This window comes from Pagrus pagrus (genome assembly GCF_965226575.1).
Source record: "Pagrus pagrus genome assembly, chromosome: 9".
In the NCBI taxonomy this organism is placed as follows: domain Eukaryota; kingdom Metazoa; phylum Chordata; class Actinopteri; order Spariformes; family Sparidae; genus Pagrus; species Pagrus pagrus.
Window position 1 is genome coordinate 14,710,986 of NC_140193.1, and position 17,964 is coordinate 14,728,949.

The 17,964-nt window shown below is 43.6% G+C and overlaps 1 protein-coding gene across 1 annotated transcript; it reads right to left on the reverse strand.

The window, feature by feature from the left end:
- Positions 1–1,301: 1,301 nt before the first annotated feature.
- Positions 1,302–17,888, reverse strand: LOC311262734 (UPF0524 protein C3orf70 homolog B-like). Its single transcript, XM_084362387.1, has 2 exons — positions 17,035–17,888; positions 1,302–3,745 (listed from the first exon to the last, which is right to left on the reverse strand). The coding sequence occupies exons 1-2, from the start codon at positions 17,216–17,218 to the stop codon at positions 3,045–3,047; spliced, it is 885 nt and encodes a 294-aa protein (XP_084218513.1). The 5' UTR covers positions 17,219–17,888; the 3' UTR covers positions 1,302–3,044.
- Positions 17,889–17,964: the final 76 nt, after the last annotated feature.

The following is a 17,964-nucleotide window of genomic DNA, read 5'->3' on the forward strand; positions in this document are numbered from 1 at the left end:
AGCTAAAGAAATGACTCAGTTTCAGTGCATCTCTCACTTTACTTTGCTTTTCCGCCCAATCTCTGGAGAGCATTAGTCATCTGTGTGACAGTTGGAGGAAGTCTGAGTGCTTTTCAGAGAAGATCTGAACTTTCAGAACCAGAAACAGAAGAGGGGAAAGGTTAGACTTCTGCTCGGCTTCGTGATCAAAACGTCATAACCCAAAAATAACAGAGGCCTTTCGACTCACTTCGTCTTCATCAGGGCATGTGAAAAACAAGTGGCAGCTCCTCACGTATACTAAAGCTGGTGTCAGCTGCCAGGTGATCAGAGAAGTGCTGGATAATTATAGGCTGACACCAAATGCACAGGACTTCAGTCACACTGTGATTTGTTCACTGACGCCACCTCAAGTTTGAGAGGGCGTAGGACTGCGCGGCGATGTGAGTGTTGATGGACAGGCGCAAAGCCTACAGTGATAAGAGGCATTTTGATTCCCCCTACAGCCTAAACATGTTTCTGTCTTGTGATGTGGTTGAATATTATTTCTAACCAACATGATTCAGTTAACACTTGAATAATCTCCAACTGTCTCGCCCTGCAGAGGAAACTATCTCCCGCTACCACCGACATACATCCCTGTGCCAGGTTTAAAAGCGTCCTCGTGTCTGCACCACATGTCCCTAACTTAGCTTTGTCCAGCCTCATATGCATAAAACAACACTGGCCGACTAGCCAAGGAAGCTAAGAAAACCGTGTATAAAATGTCTTGACTGAGAGAAGCAGTGGCCCGTGGGAAAAGAAACACTGTGTCTTGGGTTCGCCAACTCCGAGGGGCCACGCCACTTAAGTGTGCTCTCTGGTGGGGAGTCTTTTGAATCACGATGTTACGATGGTCAGGATTAGTGGTCGATGGCTGTCGGTCATTGGTGATGGTGATCTACGAGTCTGACTCGAAAGTTAGCATCGCCCTGGTTCCCTCGGCAGAAAGCCTGTGGGACTTTTGAATTAGATTTTGAATAATTGCAGAAATAAGCTCTGTGGCAAGTTTATGATACTCACACGTTTTGTTCAGCAAAACAATCCTCACAGATGAACACCACTTTCGTGATTTTTAAAGCATAAATAAAAGTATAAATTGAACCTTTTTTGCTCTCATGACATGTCCTTCAATACAAAGAACATCTTTTTTTTTATATACCTGCATCGGTGAAGCAGCACTCAGCCGACCTACAGACATTTTCTTCTTCTTTATTTTTGCAGAAAAAAAACCCCACACACTTCAGACTCCCGGCTACAAAAGACAATGGTGGGAAGAAAAGTGAGTTTCATTAAGATTTATTCATATGAAAATAATATAACAATAATAAGAACAAAAGACATGTTTTAAACTGCATTAAGAGGGACTGTGTTCAGTGTAATGTCAAGGGCTGTCCCTGAATAAAAAAACATTTTTATTTGAGTAACAGATACAGGATCTGTCCCCCATTTCTGAATCACAATTCTTGTTAAATTGGTTGTTGACATGAGGGACTTCTGCAAAGGAATGCAGTCATGCAAGATTACTTTTTTCAACATCTAGTGTAGCATTGTAGCGATACATACTGAATATTTGAGTGATTTTTGCAGAGAACGCTCCAGGAAATAAGTCTAAACATAGGAAGAAAAATTAAAAAGACCCAGCCCATCTTCATTTGACTAACTGACTAATAAGGGGCCGTCTCACTAATTTTTATATTTGCGTGTATTTCTTATAACATCGTGTCCATCACAACATCACAACACCTATTCAGCAATCTATCCCATACTGTATTCTCCCTTTACAGGAGAATTAGGTGACATTTTTATGCCCTCTAGCACAAATAACCACATAATCATTAGTCTATCCTTCCCTGTGCACCTTTCTCTTTCAGCTGGCATCACAAGACATTTCACCGTCAAGCCCGAAAAGCAAATAACAATGCAGTTTTATTATTATATAAGTTTATATGTATGTATATATATATATATTAGATATATTCCCTCTTCACTAGGTGTTTTATAGTTGCTGCTGTGACAACGTGACTCCTACTCCTGTCGCTGTAGCTCTGCCAGGGACACCTCCATGCTATTTAATTTCTTGGCTGCTAATAGAGGTCAATACAAGTCGTGTTTTGCTTAACATCTCATTTGACCTCGGACAGCACTTCGGTTCGGACCAGAAAAGGTGGCCTGAAACGACGTGTTAACGTCTGATTCATTATTTATCATTGGCTCTCGCTGGCAGGTACAGTCTAGGAATGTGCTTCTGTGTAACTCTTGATTGTCGAACACTGACCTACCTACCGCCTACTGCTCGTGTTGGTGTCAGTAAAGTGCAGACAAACTGTGTTATTAAACGCCACAAAAGCAGGTGTGCGTCCCTACAGCTCGGAGCTGAGTAATTAACGGGTAAAAAGGCTGTGGTGTGCTTCAGGCCCTGTGAGAGGTAGCTGGCCTTGTACTTGTGATGCAGGAGTGGCAGAATTACTAAAATGTGTGGGTGGAGCCACTGACCGGAGAACAAGAAATTGAAGGCTTATCTGCCATTTAAAATTTTGAATTGCTGCCAGATTGACGACTGAAGAACACGACGAATTACCTAACCGCTCATTATCACAGAGACCTACTCATACCACCTTTTGTTTCCTACATAATTGAGCTCCAGTAACATATAGCTGAAGAGAAGTCTCAGAAGAAGTCCTCCCTCTCGTGGACGTGCACCTACTATAGATTCCTTTTGTAGTTTTCACTGTATAATTACCATGTAAAGGTAACTGGGTCCGTTTGGTCCACTGTGCATGTGCTTGATATTCCTGTGCTTTCTTTGTTCATGTATTGTAATAAGTTGTAGAGATTCACTCCATGCAGGGGGTGTGGACAGGAGGAGGAGGCTGTGTGCGAGTGCAGTCCTCGACCACCTGCAGGAAAACAAACTCCAGACGAGCCCTGCAGACGAGGAGGCTCGTGTCCTCTTGGTCCATGTAGAATAAATCCTTTGTTTGTCGAGTGTTACTCTCAGTCCTGTGGAGTCGACGTCGTGTCGGTTACACAGTTGTTTCAATCTTTTCAATGATCTCTATCATAGACTTGGAGGGGGACAGCAGAGAACAGTCGTCCTGGTCCCAGAGGCTGCCGGGGCTGGAGTTCCCGTCCGTGCTCAGCTCGTCGTCCTCCTCCTCCTCGCTCTCCTCCTCGCAGGACTCCAGGTAGTGCAGACCCAGCGCGTTGATGCCGGAGTCCTCGGAGCTGGATGGAGAGGAGCAGTGGTCCATTTTGGGGCCCTTTATCTTATCCACGGGGGAGGGGTGCTTGTGTTCACTGTACACCTGCTGGACCGGCTGCACGGGCGCGGGCGCGGGCGCAGGCGCGTGTTGGGCTGCCGGCGTAGGCTTCGGCGGCTGCCGACGCTGAGCGGGATTTGCGGGCGCCTGAGGTGAAGAGAGAGCCGGTGGGGGAGGGGTAGGAGGGCGAGGCGGCTCCGGTAAGGGAGGCGGGGGGCGCTGCACGTAGCACATCTTTCCGTTAATGCGCTTGACGATGTAGTCGTCCACGAACAGATCCGCGATGACGCAGTACTTGGGCGACTCCAGGTGAGGCGGGGACTGGAAGCAGGGGGCGAGCTTCAGGAAGCGCTCAGCCAGAGAGAGGGACAGGTCCATGGTGTTACTGTACTCGGTCCCAGCAGGCGGCACAGCTGTGCTGGGCAGCTGGCACACATTGGTCATGGGCTGGTACACGTACTTGCCTAAAGGGGAGAAGAAAAAAAAGACAAAATCATTTTTAACTGTGTAGATGTTTCTTAATTACAAATTAGAGGGCTGGGGGAGAATCACAGATACACTTTTTGATTTTAAAGCTGCTATCACCCCTATTTTAATATTAACTGGGTCTGAAGTGGATGTCATTTCTTACATCTGAAGCTTCTTCTGAGGTTTAAGACGAGGCTTCAAATGTGCGTCATCACCCTAAAAAAATACTTGAACAAACTCCATTTGACTCTTTTCTAGCGATGCAGCTCGGTGTGATTGGACGCTCAGTGCAGCCTAATCTTTGTGAAATACACACAGCGTTCAAACGTTGATTTATAATTCAAATAAAAGAAGCTTTGAGGCTTCAGACTATTACAGCTCTAATATTAACAATGGATCAAAAGTGCATGTGAAAGGTGTCTCTCTGCAGATCCCCTCAGCTATAAAGAGAGTTGTAACATCTTCCAGCTCATTAGTTTTAGTTTTCGGGCCTCTATCTCCACTGTTTGGCTCTCACTGCTCTCATGAGTGTCATTTTGGGCCGCAGCAGGCAGCTGTTTTCAGCAAAAAGCTCTGATTAGCCCACTGTATACTACCTGCTCAGCACCAAACAGCAGACAGACACAGATAGGTGGTGAACATAGTGCAGCATTTAGCAGCTATAAAGAGTGAGATATTTCCCTCAGGCGTTAGAAGAGACCAAAAGCAAAAGAGGTGAAAAACATTCATGAGGACGCAGTGAAAGATAACGTGGCACCACGCCGGCCTGATGTTTCAGAGAACTGCTTGTTAAAAAGGTGAAAATATTAAATAATTGATTTCAGAGTTTGTTCCTCGGCCCCAGAGCAGCCAAAAACAACAACACTAAATACAGTTTAAATAATTAAAATAGCAAAAACATTATGACACCATGTGGAAATATTTGGCAGGAGTCCCAGCAGCAGCATTTATAGGCTCGGAGAAAATTGTAATCATGTAAACAAGCTTAGCTGTGGAAAAAATAAATACGTTTCACAACTTGTTTTTCCTGAATCTTTGTGTCAACTGTTCTGTTATCTCTTGGTTTGTACCAAATATATGTCACAATGCATATTTACCTTCCAATCACATAAAACACACCTGACCCCTCGCTCATGGGTCGCTGTAGCGAGCTATAATCGCAATTTTGCTACGCACGAACGCGTGTTTTTTGTCGGCCTCGACCAAGACCGCAGTTTTTTGAAGATGCCCAAAAGTGGGTTGGAAGGCAGGAGTCAATAACTTTTTCTTTTGGTGACCCATCATCCGTCATTTCACGGAGGCTGCGGCAATTTACACATCACAAAGATGAAAAATACCTGCCTCGCCGCCGCCAATCTGAGCTGTAAGAGCTGCAGCCAGAGTGTAACATAGTTTAAATTTCAGGACATCCAGACCGGCGCAGCGAATCATGTCTGACCCCTAGAATCTGATGCAAGACTTTCAGAAATGTTGCAACAACAAGATTTAAACAGCTTTCACAGGTCAGAAATCATGGAGATTTAAATCATAACGTATGAGAATATACTGTGTTACGCTGCGTAGTGTCACATAAATCCCCCCATTAGATAAAGGGCATGAATTCGCCGTGGAAAGTCGCCATATTCATACACACATTTTTTACAAACGCCTTCCGTGTGAATTATGCCTCCCATTCTGGCAACCCGCGTACTGCTGGTGATTGTGCAAAATGACTGCTCCCAAATGTTACTCATTGTTTGCAGCCCACTGCCTCCAACTCTGAGCCGCGCCGCCTGAACGGCGTGGCTCAGATGTGTGTTTAACTGGCTCCCCGGAGAGGCAGAAACCACAGAAGATGACAGGCCTACGCATCACTTCCTCTCACTCTGTGTCCTTGTCTTTTGTTTTCACTGGCTGGGGTATCCATTCAATCAAAAGTCCAGGTTACACTGAACACATCAAACTGCTTCAGAGACGCGAGGAGGCTCTGTTTTGCATTGCTGAAAGGGATGAAGAGGAAGTGTAATAGCTGTTGGGACTGTTCAGTTTGAGCACATCAGCTGAACATTCATGTCGAAGAACTACATTTATGGGACCAGGGGCCCTATTATCCAAACATTTCCTAACTGCTCGGCCCATCTAACATTTCAAAGATAGGAAAAATCTTATCGACTTCTTACAGAGAGGCATTCCCTGAACTCATGGCCAGCTTCTATCTTCGTATCTCAAGAAATCCCAACTATATCTGTAAGTTTTATATTCTTCTATCTGCACTCGTCTGATCTCCCTGTCTCTGTGGTAACATGTAAAGCTGGTGCCTGTATCCACGACAACAGCAGTCTCTCCTCACTTGTCACTGGTAAGAAGGAGAAGATATATACAGATTAATACGTGGTCTGGAAAACTTAAAGCTAACAGGATATCTTCTCCTACAGGCAACATCCAGGTTAGCTCCTAACATCAATATTAACCTCTTCAACAGGCTAATATGGAGGTTAGCTTCTATAACAAGCTAACATCGGCTTCTCCAACAGGCTAACATCGATGTTGGCTTCCCCAACAGGCAAAAATCTGATTTAGCTTCTAAAAAAGGCCAAGATCGATGTTAACTTATCCCACAGCTAACATCAGTGATAACTTCTCCTGCAGGCTAATATCGATGTTAGCTTCTCCAACAGGCTAACATTGATGTTAACTACTCCAACAGAGCTAACATAATTTTTAGCTTCTCCAACAAACTTACATCAATGTTAGTGCCTCCAACAGGCTAATATCTGTGTAAGCTTCTTCAAACAGGCTAACAAACATGTTAGCTTCTCCAACAGGCTAATGACTAGCCTTTGGCTAAGACCAAACAAAAGCGATGCTGCCATTTTTGTCTGTTATTTCGGATTCACTACAGTATCTCTGCCATCCTAACTTGGATTCCTTACTTCTGTTAGGGTGACTCCTATCCTAAGATCTGATGATTTTTTTCCTAGATGCAGTGTGGAAACACATTTCTGTAATAGGCTACCTAAAATCCTAAATGTCATCTGACACTTAAAATAAAATAGGATTAGGTGCGAAGTTTCTGTAATGAGGCCCGGCTCTTTATAGGACAACAAACTGCATCATTCACCCATGTGGAGCAATTTAAAGGGGCTGTGACTGAAGCGTTGTGTCTGTCTACTCTGTAAACATTATTAACACAAAACAGAGGAGCTAATGTCGATACAGACAAAAGGGGGAATAGTAGCTGTCCTCTGTTTAATGAGAGAAACTCAATGGGCCATGTTCGGGACTGAGATGAGCCCATTCAGGCAGACAAGACAACGGCAACAAATGAGAGCTAAAGCCAGTGAAGGTAACGTGTTGACATTTAGTTTTTAGCGTATTACATCTAATTGCACTCATCCATCTGGAGTTTCAAATACCAAGAGCAATAGTGGGGCACAGACAGACGCACAGACAGACAACAAAGCAGACAGACGTATGGTGCTAACACTGGTCGTCTTCAGCGGCCCTGCAGAAGGAGTTCACACAGTCTGTCCGTCTGTCGGTTTACAAGGTGTCTGCAGAAGGCAGATTCAGTTTGCACTCAGTCAGAAATATCAGCGTTATCGTCGGACCCAGAGGACACGGTCGTGTGCGAGATAATCTGACACACAAAGGACGAGAGGAGAATCCTCACATGTTAAGCAAAACACAACCTTCTGTTTTCAGCTCTGAAATACTGAGTAGGATTATTAAAGATACTACGGGTGGGGCCGTAGTTGATAACAGATAGCTTGTTTTCAGTCTAACTTCATAGATAAACTGATTGATAGACAATTAATCTGCTATTATTTTGGTTATATGTCAAATATATTGCAGGTTTTACGTTCTCAGAAATGAGGATCTGAAGCTTTTCTGTGTTAAACATGAAAGTGAACTGAACATCTTTGAAGTTCAGACTGTTGATTCAAGAACACTGTTGTGTATGCGGCCTGTTTGTTATTCATAAAAACACCTGAGGAGGGAACTATGTTTTTTTGGGGTCTTCACTGGTTAAAGACACACATACGAATCAAACAGTCGAGTCAAAGACATGTTACTAAAACATAAAGTAGTCCCTTATTAGTCCCTCAGTGTCAGCCATAAAGTACAAAGACGTTTGAAGACGTCATTTTGGGCTTGAAGAAGGCGTTTTTAACAGTTTTCTGACATTTCATAGACAAATTATTAACAGATTAATTGTAAACATACTTTTTTTACTTAGGAAAACTCAACAGGGCACCTTTGATCTTAAATTCCTGTCAAGAAGTTGGTTGCCAGATATCTTATCCTGCACATGTACCAACTAGACAGACGAGCTTTACTGTTCACTAAGAAACATACAAACACTAGCTGACAGCCAGTGAACACAGTCCATGCAGCTTTATTGATATTCAGTTGTGCTCGACCCGTCTGTGATGCCCAGTGTTGGAGCCGTCGCACGACACTGTCAGTTGCTAAGCGGCCTCTGCACCCTGTGTGTGTTTGTATTTCCATGCTAACAAACACCAGATGTCCTCAGGAAGAGAGAAAAACAACCAGCTAGTCGAGGACATCCAGCCATCCCTCACTTCTGAAGTTGTTGAGTGAGTTTCCTAGAAGGGTGAACCAGGTGTTACATTATCTTATCGCCAACTTGTGCCGTTTAAAAACAGACACAAATGTCTTATTTATTTCCTAATACTCTCTGAACTGCCTACCCTGTCTGTGGCACTCCAGCCAGACACCCATGGGCTTCAACTGAAGATGTAAAATAATTAAAAATAGGTCATGCCTGCTATTTTTAGTATTAGCTCAGTTAAAGAAGAGGAAATGGTCCATTTGTGGGGGACTATTTTTGGTGGATTTATACACGTTGTGTGAGTGTGCACCAGCCCAGTCGCCAGAGTAAGATCTTGGCAGTTTGTTCACAGTTGTACGTGTCGCAGGCTACGTACCATACTGACATCTCTGCAATATGTTTCATATCACGTCCACATTACTTGTTTATGACCCGACTTTCATACCAGGAGGCGGTGGCAGAGTGAAGCTAGTTGACAAGGCTGCCAAGCCAGTGACCGCAGTTCAAGACTGCGTTTTAACGAGTGTGATCCCAGTGGGTAGTTCTGATGAGGGACAACTGTGTTTAACATTTGTGTAAGCATGACACCTCTGGTTAGTTTTAAGGAGAACTGACGACAATTCCCAGCTGTGTTTATGGCAACAATGACGGGTATTTTTGATGAGAGGTCAGGACATCTCCAGCAAGTTTGAGGAAACCAATGCAAGTATTTCAAGCCAAACATGATCTTTTCCTAACCCCAACCAAGACCACACCATTGTCACAACATGAGATTTAACCTAAAGAGACATAAATTAGCGACATAAAGACGTAGATGTAATGTTTCAGCATGTTTGTGGTTTTGCAGCAACGTACATATACTCTGGCGATTATTTTAGCATTCACAGCTGCAGGAAGGTTTAATGTTGGATTGAATCAGTGCCCATGTTTATGGCAATAAAGGAAAATGCGACACAGTGTTTAATTGTTTTGGGACAGCAATTGAGGTCTAAGGCGCAGAGGGAAACACTGTGTCAGGCTGCGGATGCACAGAAAATACTTTTGACTGCTACAAATGACGCATCTTCGATTTCTCACTTTCCTTTCTGCTGTTTTGCGACATATTTTCTTCTTCTGGCCAAACATGATCAATGACGCGACATCACGACACATCCAAGCCTCGCTGTAATGAAGATTGATGGAATAAAAAGACGCACCGGCAGTAAATGTGAGGGTTTTGAGTCAGTGCTTCTGAATCAAAAATAGGAGCTTCTCTGCAGACCCACCACTTTACACCTACAATCATGCTGAGAAAAATCCACCGCAGAGGAAACACAGGCGCAGTGTTTCCCTCTGACAGCAGCCTCAATAGACCAGAATAATATTCAGCCACCGGACATGTTGCACTTTGAGCGCGGCGAGTGACTCCTCATTTTTTTCTCCCTTTCATCGCATTATCGTTAAATGCCGTTGAAAGCAACAAGTTCACTGGGGGACGGATGAAAGGCATTCTGGGGAATGTAGGAGATGTAAATGAGGCTGTTTTGCACATCGAAAGAGGAAGCAACAGCTCCTGATTACAAAAATGAAATCGAGAGTTCAGGATATCTACAGTTTAAAAGCAGTGGAGTCGACTTTCCCCCTACCTGACCAAAATATCACAAAATATCTCTACAATAACATATTAGGAATCATTTTAGCCAGTGTGAGAACCACCTCTGCTTCGGGTAAGTGTTGACATAAGGAGATAGAGATGGTTATAAACAGCCAAAACATGTTTTATGGAGAAAATCAAGAGTTCAAAAGGTTAACGAGACCGTGATGGAACAGGCAGTGACAGATCGCTCTCTCGAGGAAAGGAGTAGATTGGAGGAGCTATGAGGAGCTCCAGCCCCTCGCCTCACACCTGTCCCCATCTTGCCTGCCTTCTCCTGCTCTCTCCTGGGCCTGTGGCTCGCCGACGGCTGCACAGTCTGGTTTAATACAGAAGAAACTCTCGGAATAATGCCGCATGTAGCACCTCAGCCTCTCACTCTCTCTCCCAGAGCTCCTCCATCAGCCTTTCAGATTTCAAGGAGTGAAAAGGAGTTTTCGCTCCACAGACTGCAGCTGGGAGGAAAATACTTGAGGTTTAATGTCGACAAACTCCACATGAAGTCAAGATGAATGGGCACGACTGTCTCGCACAGATTATGTCGTTTTAATATCAGCTTATATCAAAGCCTCAGCAGAGACTGAGTCATTAACAGCCCCCTCAGTTTGATTTTTTTTTTTTTTTGCATGTTTGAGCCGGAGCCAGCAGTCTTTATGTGCAGACTGAACAGATTCTCCCGCCGTAAATGCGACACACTAGTTCAGAGCAGCATGTTGGCAAAAGCCAGGTGAACAAAAACAATCATTTTAGCAGATTGTGGTCGTCTATCAACAGCTGCTGCACCCGTTTGGCCGGTGGATACGATCCGCTCACACATCCGCTGCTCTTTGTGTTTAAATCTGTCCAACAAAGGGGCTGCAGCCGGGGCGGACAGCATAAGTTTCAGGTTTCAGCGGAGGGGAACGGTCTGACCCAGCATCATGTGAAACTCCTTTCCTGTTTCCCCTTTCACGGCTCCAGACTCGACAGGCTGCTCTTGACTTACGGCCAGTTTGAAATCCACTGTTTAGTCTGTCACCGCAGAGAAAAATGCAACCCTCTGGACTGCCTTCCTATGCATGGTGAACATTAGGCTTCGACCCTTGCAAAGGCCTTCATGGAGAGGTTCAGATTTGCAGCCATTTGACTGTAAAAGTGAATAATTCAATCTGTAATTCTCAAACCAGATTTAAAATTCACAGTGTGAGCTCAACAGGGCGTGTCGTGTACTTTAGCTGAGGGGTGTTTGTAAAATGAACCTCCACAGTGATTATGAGGCATTTTGACTTATAACAATGGTTCTGTTCTGTTCAAGTGTCCCAGGAAGTCGCGACGGTCCGACAGTACCAGGACCCTGAAACTGAAGCAGCTAAATGGAAGTCAGCCATTATTAACTATATTATTGCAAATCACACAAAATGCCAATTTTTTTACATAATGTTGTTTAAAAGATTGACACATTGATACTGACACCAGAGTCCTTTTTTCTTGAATATAATTCTTATTATTGTTGTTTTTCTTGTTGATATTATGTGCGAGTCACTGCTTTTTACAGTCCTGTTCCCGGGGGCCTCCTGCCCTGCGTGTTTTGGATGCTTCTCTACTCAAACACACCTGATTCAAATGATCAGCTCATCATCGAGCTCTGCTGTATCCTGATAACGACCGTTCATTTGTGTCAGGTGTGTTGGAGCAGAGCCATCTAAGGCCGGAGATATAGTTGCTTTTGAGCCACACGTTCGGGAAGACGACCGGCTGCGTCAAGAGCGTAACTGTTCGAATACTTGCCTTTATACTAAACCTGTTACTGGAGGATACAACTAGACGGCACATGTTAGCATGTTGCCACTGCTGCTGCTGACGTGCTTACTGGCTTCATGAAACACATTAAAAAACACATTAAATATATTCCAAAGCAATTTATATGAACTGCAGGTAACGAAGGCTTGGCATACAAAAGGTGGAGGGCAGCAAATTGCAATGCAACTGCTTTAATGTTTCAAAAAACGTGAACAAATCAAGTGGACAACAGTAATAAGACAATATCAAAGAGTGTAATTGCTAATTAAAAATTAATCAATCAGGGCATGGAATCTGGATCAGTGACATCAGTCCAATGTCTGATAAGTGAATTACGTCAGGAGAATTTGCATCGAATACCGATACTGGATCTGTCCCAACTCTGCTGCAGCTTTCATTCGCTCAAACTTAGTATTTTAGAAAGAGTGACTTTGTTTTGCTTTCTGAAATTCAGTTTACAGATAAAACAGCAATCTAACGTTGCCAAATCACGCTGTCATCTTACAGAGCTGTGGTCTTTTTACTCAACAAGCTCTTCTGTGTTTCCTTGCCGAGCCTGAAACACACACGGGGAATGTGGTGTTTTATTGAGACAGACTCGAATCTGCAAGGATCCACTTCGAAAACTTGTTGAACTTCTGTTTGGTGTTTCCCTTTTTCTGTCACTGAGAGAACAGCAGTTAGAGAGGTCGAAGCGATGTAGCTCCCAAACGTGAACAATCAATCGGAAAACATCCCCTCGGGCAGGCCTGCGCTGACAACGTATTGATCCTTTAATAATAGGTGAAGCTTTTTCTGATTCAGCACTGCGGTACATTTTGAATTGGTCACCAAATGAATCAATACGTTGCAGAGCTGCGTCCAACAAGCCTCCGTGTTTCCCTTCAGAGCTAGTCGTGAGCTGCAGCTGCGTGGTGCGACAGACGAGATGAAGCAGGTCTGACAGGAAGATCGCACTTTCTTGTATCTACACAAGTTCTCGTGTAGAGAACCGGAGCGGAGACGAAACTGTTCAGAACTCATTAGGCTCTCTGAGACTTTCTTAATGAGTAATTCATCGCTCTGCCTGGTAATTGTAATCAGTTAGCAGAGGATAAAGAGAGAGGAAAAAAATATTCAGACCAGGTGGTTCTAGTGTTGCTGTGAGCAAAAGCTCTCATCAGACACGACATATTGGCGGTGACACTAAACACAGCTAATTACCACTAATGAGAGGCTTGGACTGATGTTGTCACCAGCTGGGAACGCTGCCTCCACCTACATCTAATTCCAGTTTTCCCCCCATTTTCCTCAGCCAAAAGGTTTAACGAAGCTACGACTAAGTGGAAAACGCCGGAAGGTCGTCAAAGCGGCAACATCAATTTTCTCTGTGTCGTCTGCGAGCCAAATCTGAAGATGTTTGCATAAGAAATAGGAGAAACAGCCAGGAAATTTAGTCACAGGTAATCACGGCGTCCTTCTCCACAGGTACGAGAATGGAAACAATTTGTGTTTGTGAATCTAAAAGCTGAGCCCAGTCTTACCGCACGTTGACCTTTTGTATTTGTTTGCCTGGAAACCTATTAAAAGATGTAATTAAAAAGGCAGTCTAGCAAAGCTCCCTGTGGTGAATGCACAATTATCAGCTTCAGAACAAGTTTATACTCCAGGCGACAGTCACGGGCACGTTCTAAATGAAAACGCGGCGAGATAAGGCCGCACCAATCTGCAATTTCACTCTTTTTGCATCTGGCGTTATTATGCATCGCTAGAAAGAAAGGGTGTGAGCCGAGCAGAGCGGGCGGGCGGGCAGGGCATCGCATTCAGGAGCACGCTGCTGCTACACTTTTCTCACTGGGTGCCCTGGATCTGCCTGATTCAGCAGTCTAAGCTGGTTTATTCTCACTGAGGTGCACGGCCGTCCTGCGATGGGAACCTGTGAATTACAGTGGAAAGAATTTGTGAAGGTGAGAAGCTCCATCATGCAAGGCTGGCTCTATCTTTTGGAGCATTGAGAGCCTGTATTGAAGCGTTTTCAGCAAGAGTGATGATTATTTCTAAGTAGGAGAAAGGCTTTGCTGAGAAACAAAAATATCCCGGACGTGACATAATAAACACTGAACTCATAATTTGTCTGCCACATCAGATATTTCAAATCGCTCGGCTCATTCTGGACGGGAGCGGGCAACTAAATCCAATGATTACACGGCAAAGATTACAATGTGACTTGTGCAGTTGCACACTATAAGCCCCGACTGCCCGCTGCAGAGCGGTTGGCTGATTGTGTTTTACACTGATCTGAGGATTTCCAGGGGGGGAGCCAGAGATGGGATAAATTAGGGCAGCACAAAGAGACGGACATCCTGTCAGGTCCACGCACGGCTATTGTGATTCTGTGGCGGTGTCCGGGTGTCAGGTCGGGAGAGGTTCAAACGGAGAGAAAGCGTCTGAGGTACATCGGTGGGGAAAATGCCACTTGACACTTTTCAAAGTGAACAGAAAATTGTCCTTGTTTGAGAGGAGCTGCTGCCCCGAGCTTTATTACCGGTCCAGTCAGTCCAACAGTCAGGATAAATGATGCTGACATTGATTATATTGAGGTAATACAGTTGAGTTCAGGTAATGTTATCAAATGTTTGAGCTGTAACTGAAGAATAGAAGCTGCTGAGCGTGACTGACTGCTCGACTCTGTCTGAAAATGTGATGATGCAACCAAAGGTCTGACTTCTAATGAAATGAGAGCTGCAAAGATTCGTTTAGACGTCGTCACCTCGGGCTGAGCGACATGATCTGAGGAAAATATTGCGATATTTTACAATATATACCTCGATATTTTTTAAATATCTTCAAAAGCACTTCATAAATGCCAGGACTGGGATTCAAAATCAAATATCACAATACTTTTGGAAAGATTCCTTGAGATGACTATACGTGCTCATCATAGGGACGCCAATGTTAAACTATCTTTAATTGACAGTCGGCTGCCTTGATAATCGATGAATCGTTAGTAAGATATGAAATACGTCGCTCATTTTCCCATCAGACAGCAGTTTAAACCGCTGACTTGATCCATGTTCAATGCAAAATCAGAGTCAGCTACATTAGGAGTGAGAAGAACGGATAAAATACACACCAGTTTGATTAAACAATAAACTAAATAACACAAAACAATAACTTCATTTTAAATGCAGAGCTTCCATTTGTTTCTGTTTAAGTAGCCCAACAGTATAAAACTCATATCGAAGCTTCTAAATGGATAAAATGTAATAATATCAGTTCGTATAGGTGTTTTATTTTGATATATTTGATAAGCAAGTATTTGTAATCTGATACTTTTTGATGTTTTTGTATCTCTGCACGTCAGTTAATACATTCTTAATCCGTAGATTTCTTTACCTCCATTAATCGATTAATGATTAATCATAAACATAAACATAACTACATCATTAGTAATGTGGATGCAGTCTGGTAATCACCCCACTGTACTGCAGCTTTTAAAACCAGGAAAAACACCTAACAAATCACAATATCCAAAATCTAAGACTATTGACCACTGTCACTGTTTGAGTAACTTTTTAAGAGAATTATCTGATTCCAGCTTCTTAAATGTGAGTATTATCTGGTTTCTGTCCTCCTCTCTGACAGTAAACTAAATATCTTTGGGTTGTGGACAAAACAAGACATCCGAGGACGTCATCTTGGTCTTCGGGGGAACACCTAGCGACATTAACCACCATTTTATGACATCTTATAGAGCAAACACCTAATCGAATAAAGCGACATGATGTCACCTCCTGGAGAAAGACAGTTGATTGTTGAGTCTCATCTCCTAGTCGTCAAATAACACTGATGCTTTGGGTTTTGCATCTGACCCGTCCTGCCGACCTCAAGTGTTTGACGAGTCGCAGCCTCAAATGTTTCTTATTGTCAACAAATCCCTTTAACAAAGACAAAAAAACAAACACGACATCCATCCACAGCCAGCAGAACTCATCTCTAAACTCAATCAATCTAAAATAAAAAGCTAAATAATTTGCTAAAACAGCTGGGTACTGTAGTGTTCAGCAAACGTTACTCAAAAAACAGATGAATGGTGCTTTTCTTGGGGACTATTTTCAGCTGTGGATTAATACACATTTGGTGCACTAGAGGGTATTAACTGCACTTGGATTGCGTCTGTGGGATTGACTAAAAATAAACTACAGTGCCCGTGTTCATCATAATGAAGAATTGATGTGTTTAAACACAGAGGGATGAGCTACAGTACTGTACCAGGCTAAAACAGGAAATACTTCTTCTCTGGTACTTTTGGTCTTTTAATGACTGTAAGAAAAATCCAGAACGTCACAAGACTTAACATATAAAGCAGAAATGAAAGTGATGACTCAAGCGTGTGACATCATGAAGCATTTCTTTCAAAGTCGATGGTTTTTTGATATTTTCTGTGCGCTCGTGTCTACGATGGACTCTCTTTTGAAGGACAAAATCTTGACACATTCATTATTTATCACTTACATTCATAATACATCCAAGCATATGCTATGAGCCATATGGACCTAGTTGGGAGTTCAATGCAAAGTAAACCGGAAGACACGGGAATGTATTAAAAATGTATTACTGATTAGAAATGTTTAAATTACTTTAGTTATTTCAGTGTTTTCTCCTCATAAATACATTTTAAACTCAAATTAGTTTTATTTTGACGCTTGCAATTAACAGGAAACACGATTCATCATCATCATCATTCAATATTCTGCGATTTTTCAACTTAAAAAGTGACGATTGAAGCTTTAAACATGTTTACTGAAGGATTGTACTGATGCAGTCTGTTGTGGTCACTACCTTTTAATGGCCTGCGGTGTCCTACAGTATTCTGGATATTAAAATTTAACAGCCTCCAAAAAAAAACCACACACAGCAGAGGGATATATATAAGAGGCAGTGAAAACAGTGGATCCGTGACCCTGAAGCTTCTTGGATTTTGCAGCCTCCATTGTTTAGACTTGCATTAACTATTCATACAAGGGCGTCTGTTTGCAGGTTTGTCTCTGATCAAGGATGAATGTGACTCTCACAACAAAACCACACTCTTAAATCCCATTTGGAAGTTTTTATCAGAAATGAAATGGCACCAGTGCGGCTTGCAAATAGTCCCAAACTGAGTCAGTTTGATGGCCAACCTTTACATAACCTCTCACAATGTGTCACATCTTGGTGACATCTAACTACATTTTGTGCTTTTCTCAGTCCACACAGACTCAGGGAGCATCTTTTTTTATCGTCTGAGACATGGATAGTTCATGCAAGAGAGCTTTTTTTTTAAAAAGAAAGAAACTTACAGTGACACCAGCCCAAGTGGCAGCACCAGTGCAGCTTGAAGCACTTCCCGTGGCTGTGCGTCGCGCAGATGGAGAGTCCATCACAAGGCAGGAAGTCTGGTCTCCCCGCGCAGCTCTTGGCCAAAGCCTGCGCCTCGTCCAACTTCTCACTCTTCGGACACTTATGTGCTCCCGAGGCGGCCATGCCAACATTTCCCGGATCAAAAAAAACAAGAAGAAGGAGAAGAAGAAAAAAAAATAAAGAAAACACACCCAGCTTCCCTTTGAGTAAACTACAACATAACGTACGACGGACCGAGCGGAGGTTTCACGGTCCACGTCGCCCTGCTGGAAGCTTCTGCGCTGGAAGACGGACGAGAGAGGCGATGTGTGGATCCAGAGCAGCCAGAGTCAGACATATCCTGTGGAAAAGTAGGAGTTTGGCGAGGACGTTAGCGCCACATTCAGAGCCTCCCGTGGTCGTGATCCACACGTCTCTCCGGCTCCATCCTCTCCCCTCGCGTCGGGAAGCTCCTCTGCGCGCCGGTGACGCGCGTACGGAACAACGGCGCGCATCTGAACTTCATCACACGAACGGGAGGAGTCCACCAACACAAAGCCAGCTGCTCTGCGCACTTCAAACACACACACAGGCTTTCATCGATCCCTTTAAAAAAAACAAACAACAACTTCAAAACACCGCGCTCCGCTTCTCTGGTTCACTAATTATCTAATCCAAACAAAGATTGTTCACAAACAGGCGACATCTTCTGGATATCTGCTGATTTATTCAGCCTCACATATATTCATACATCTGGATTTTGCTTTCAAGAATAAACCTGCTGTAGCTGTTCGCGAATAAAAAGGTTGACAGATAGTGTAGTTGCAGACAAAATGGATGAGCAGTAAATCCAGCTGCTCGGTCCGCAGCCCGCAGCCGCTAGATGGCGA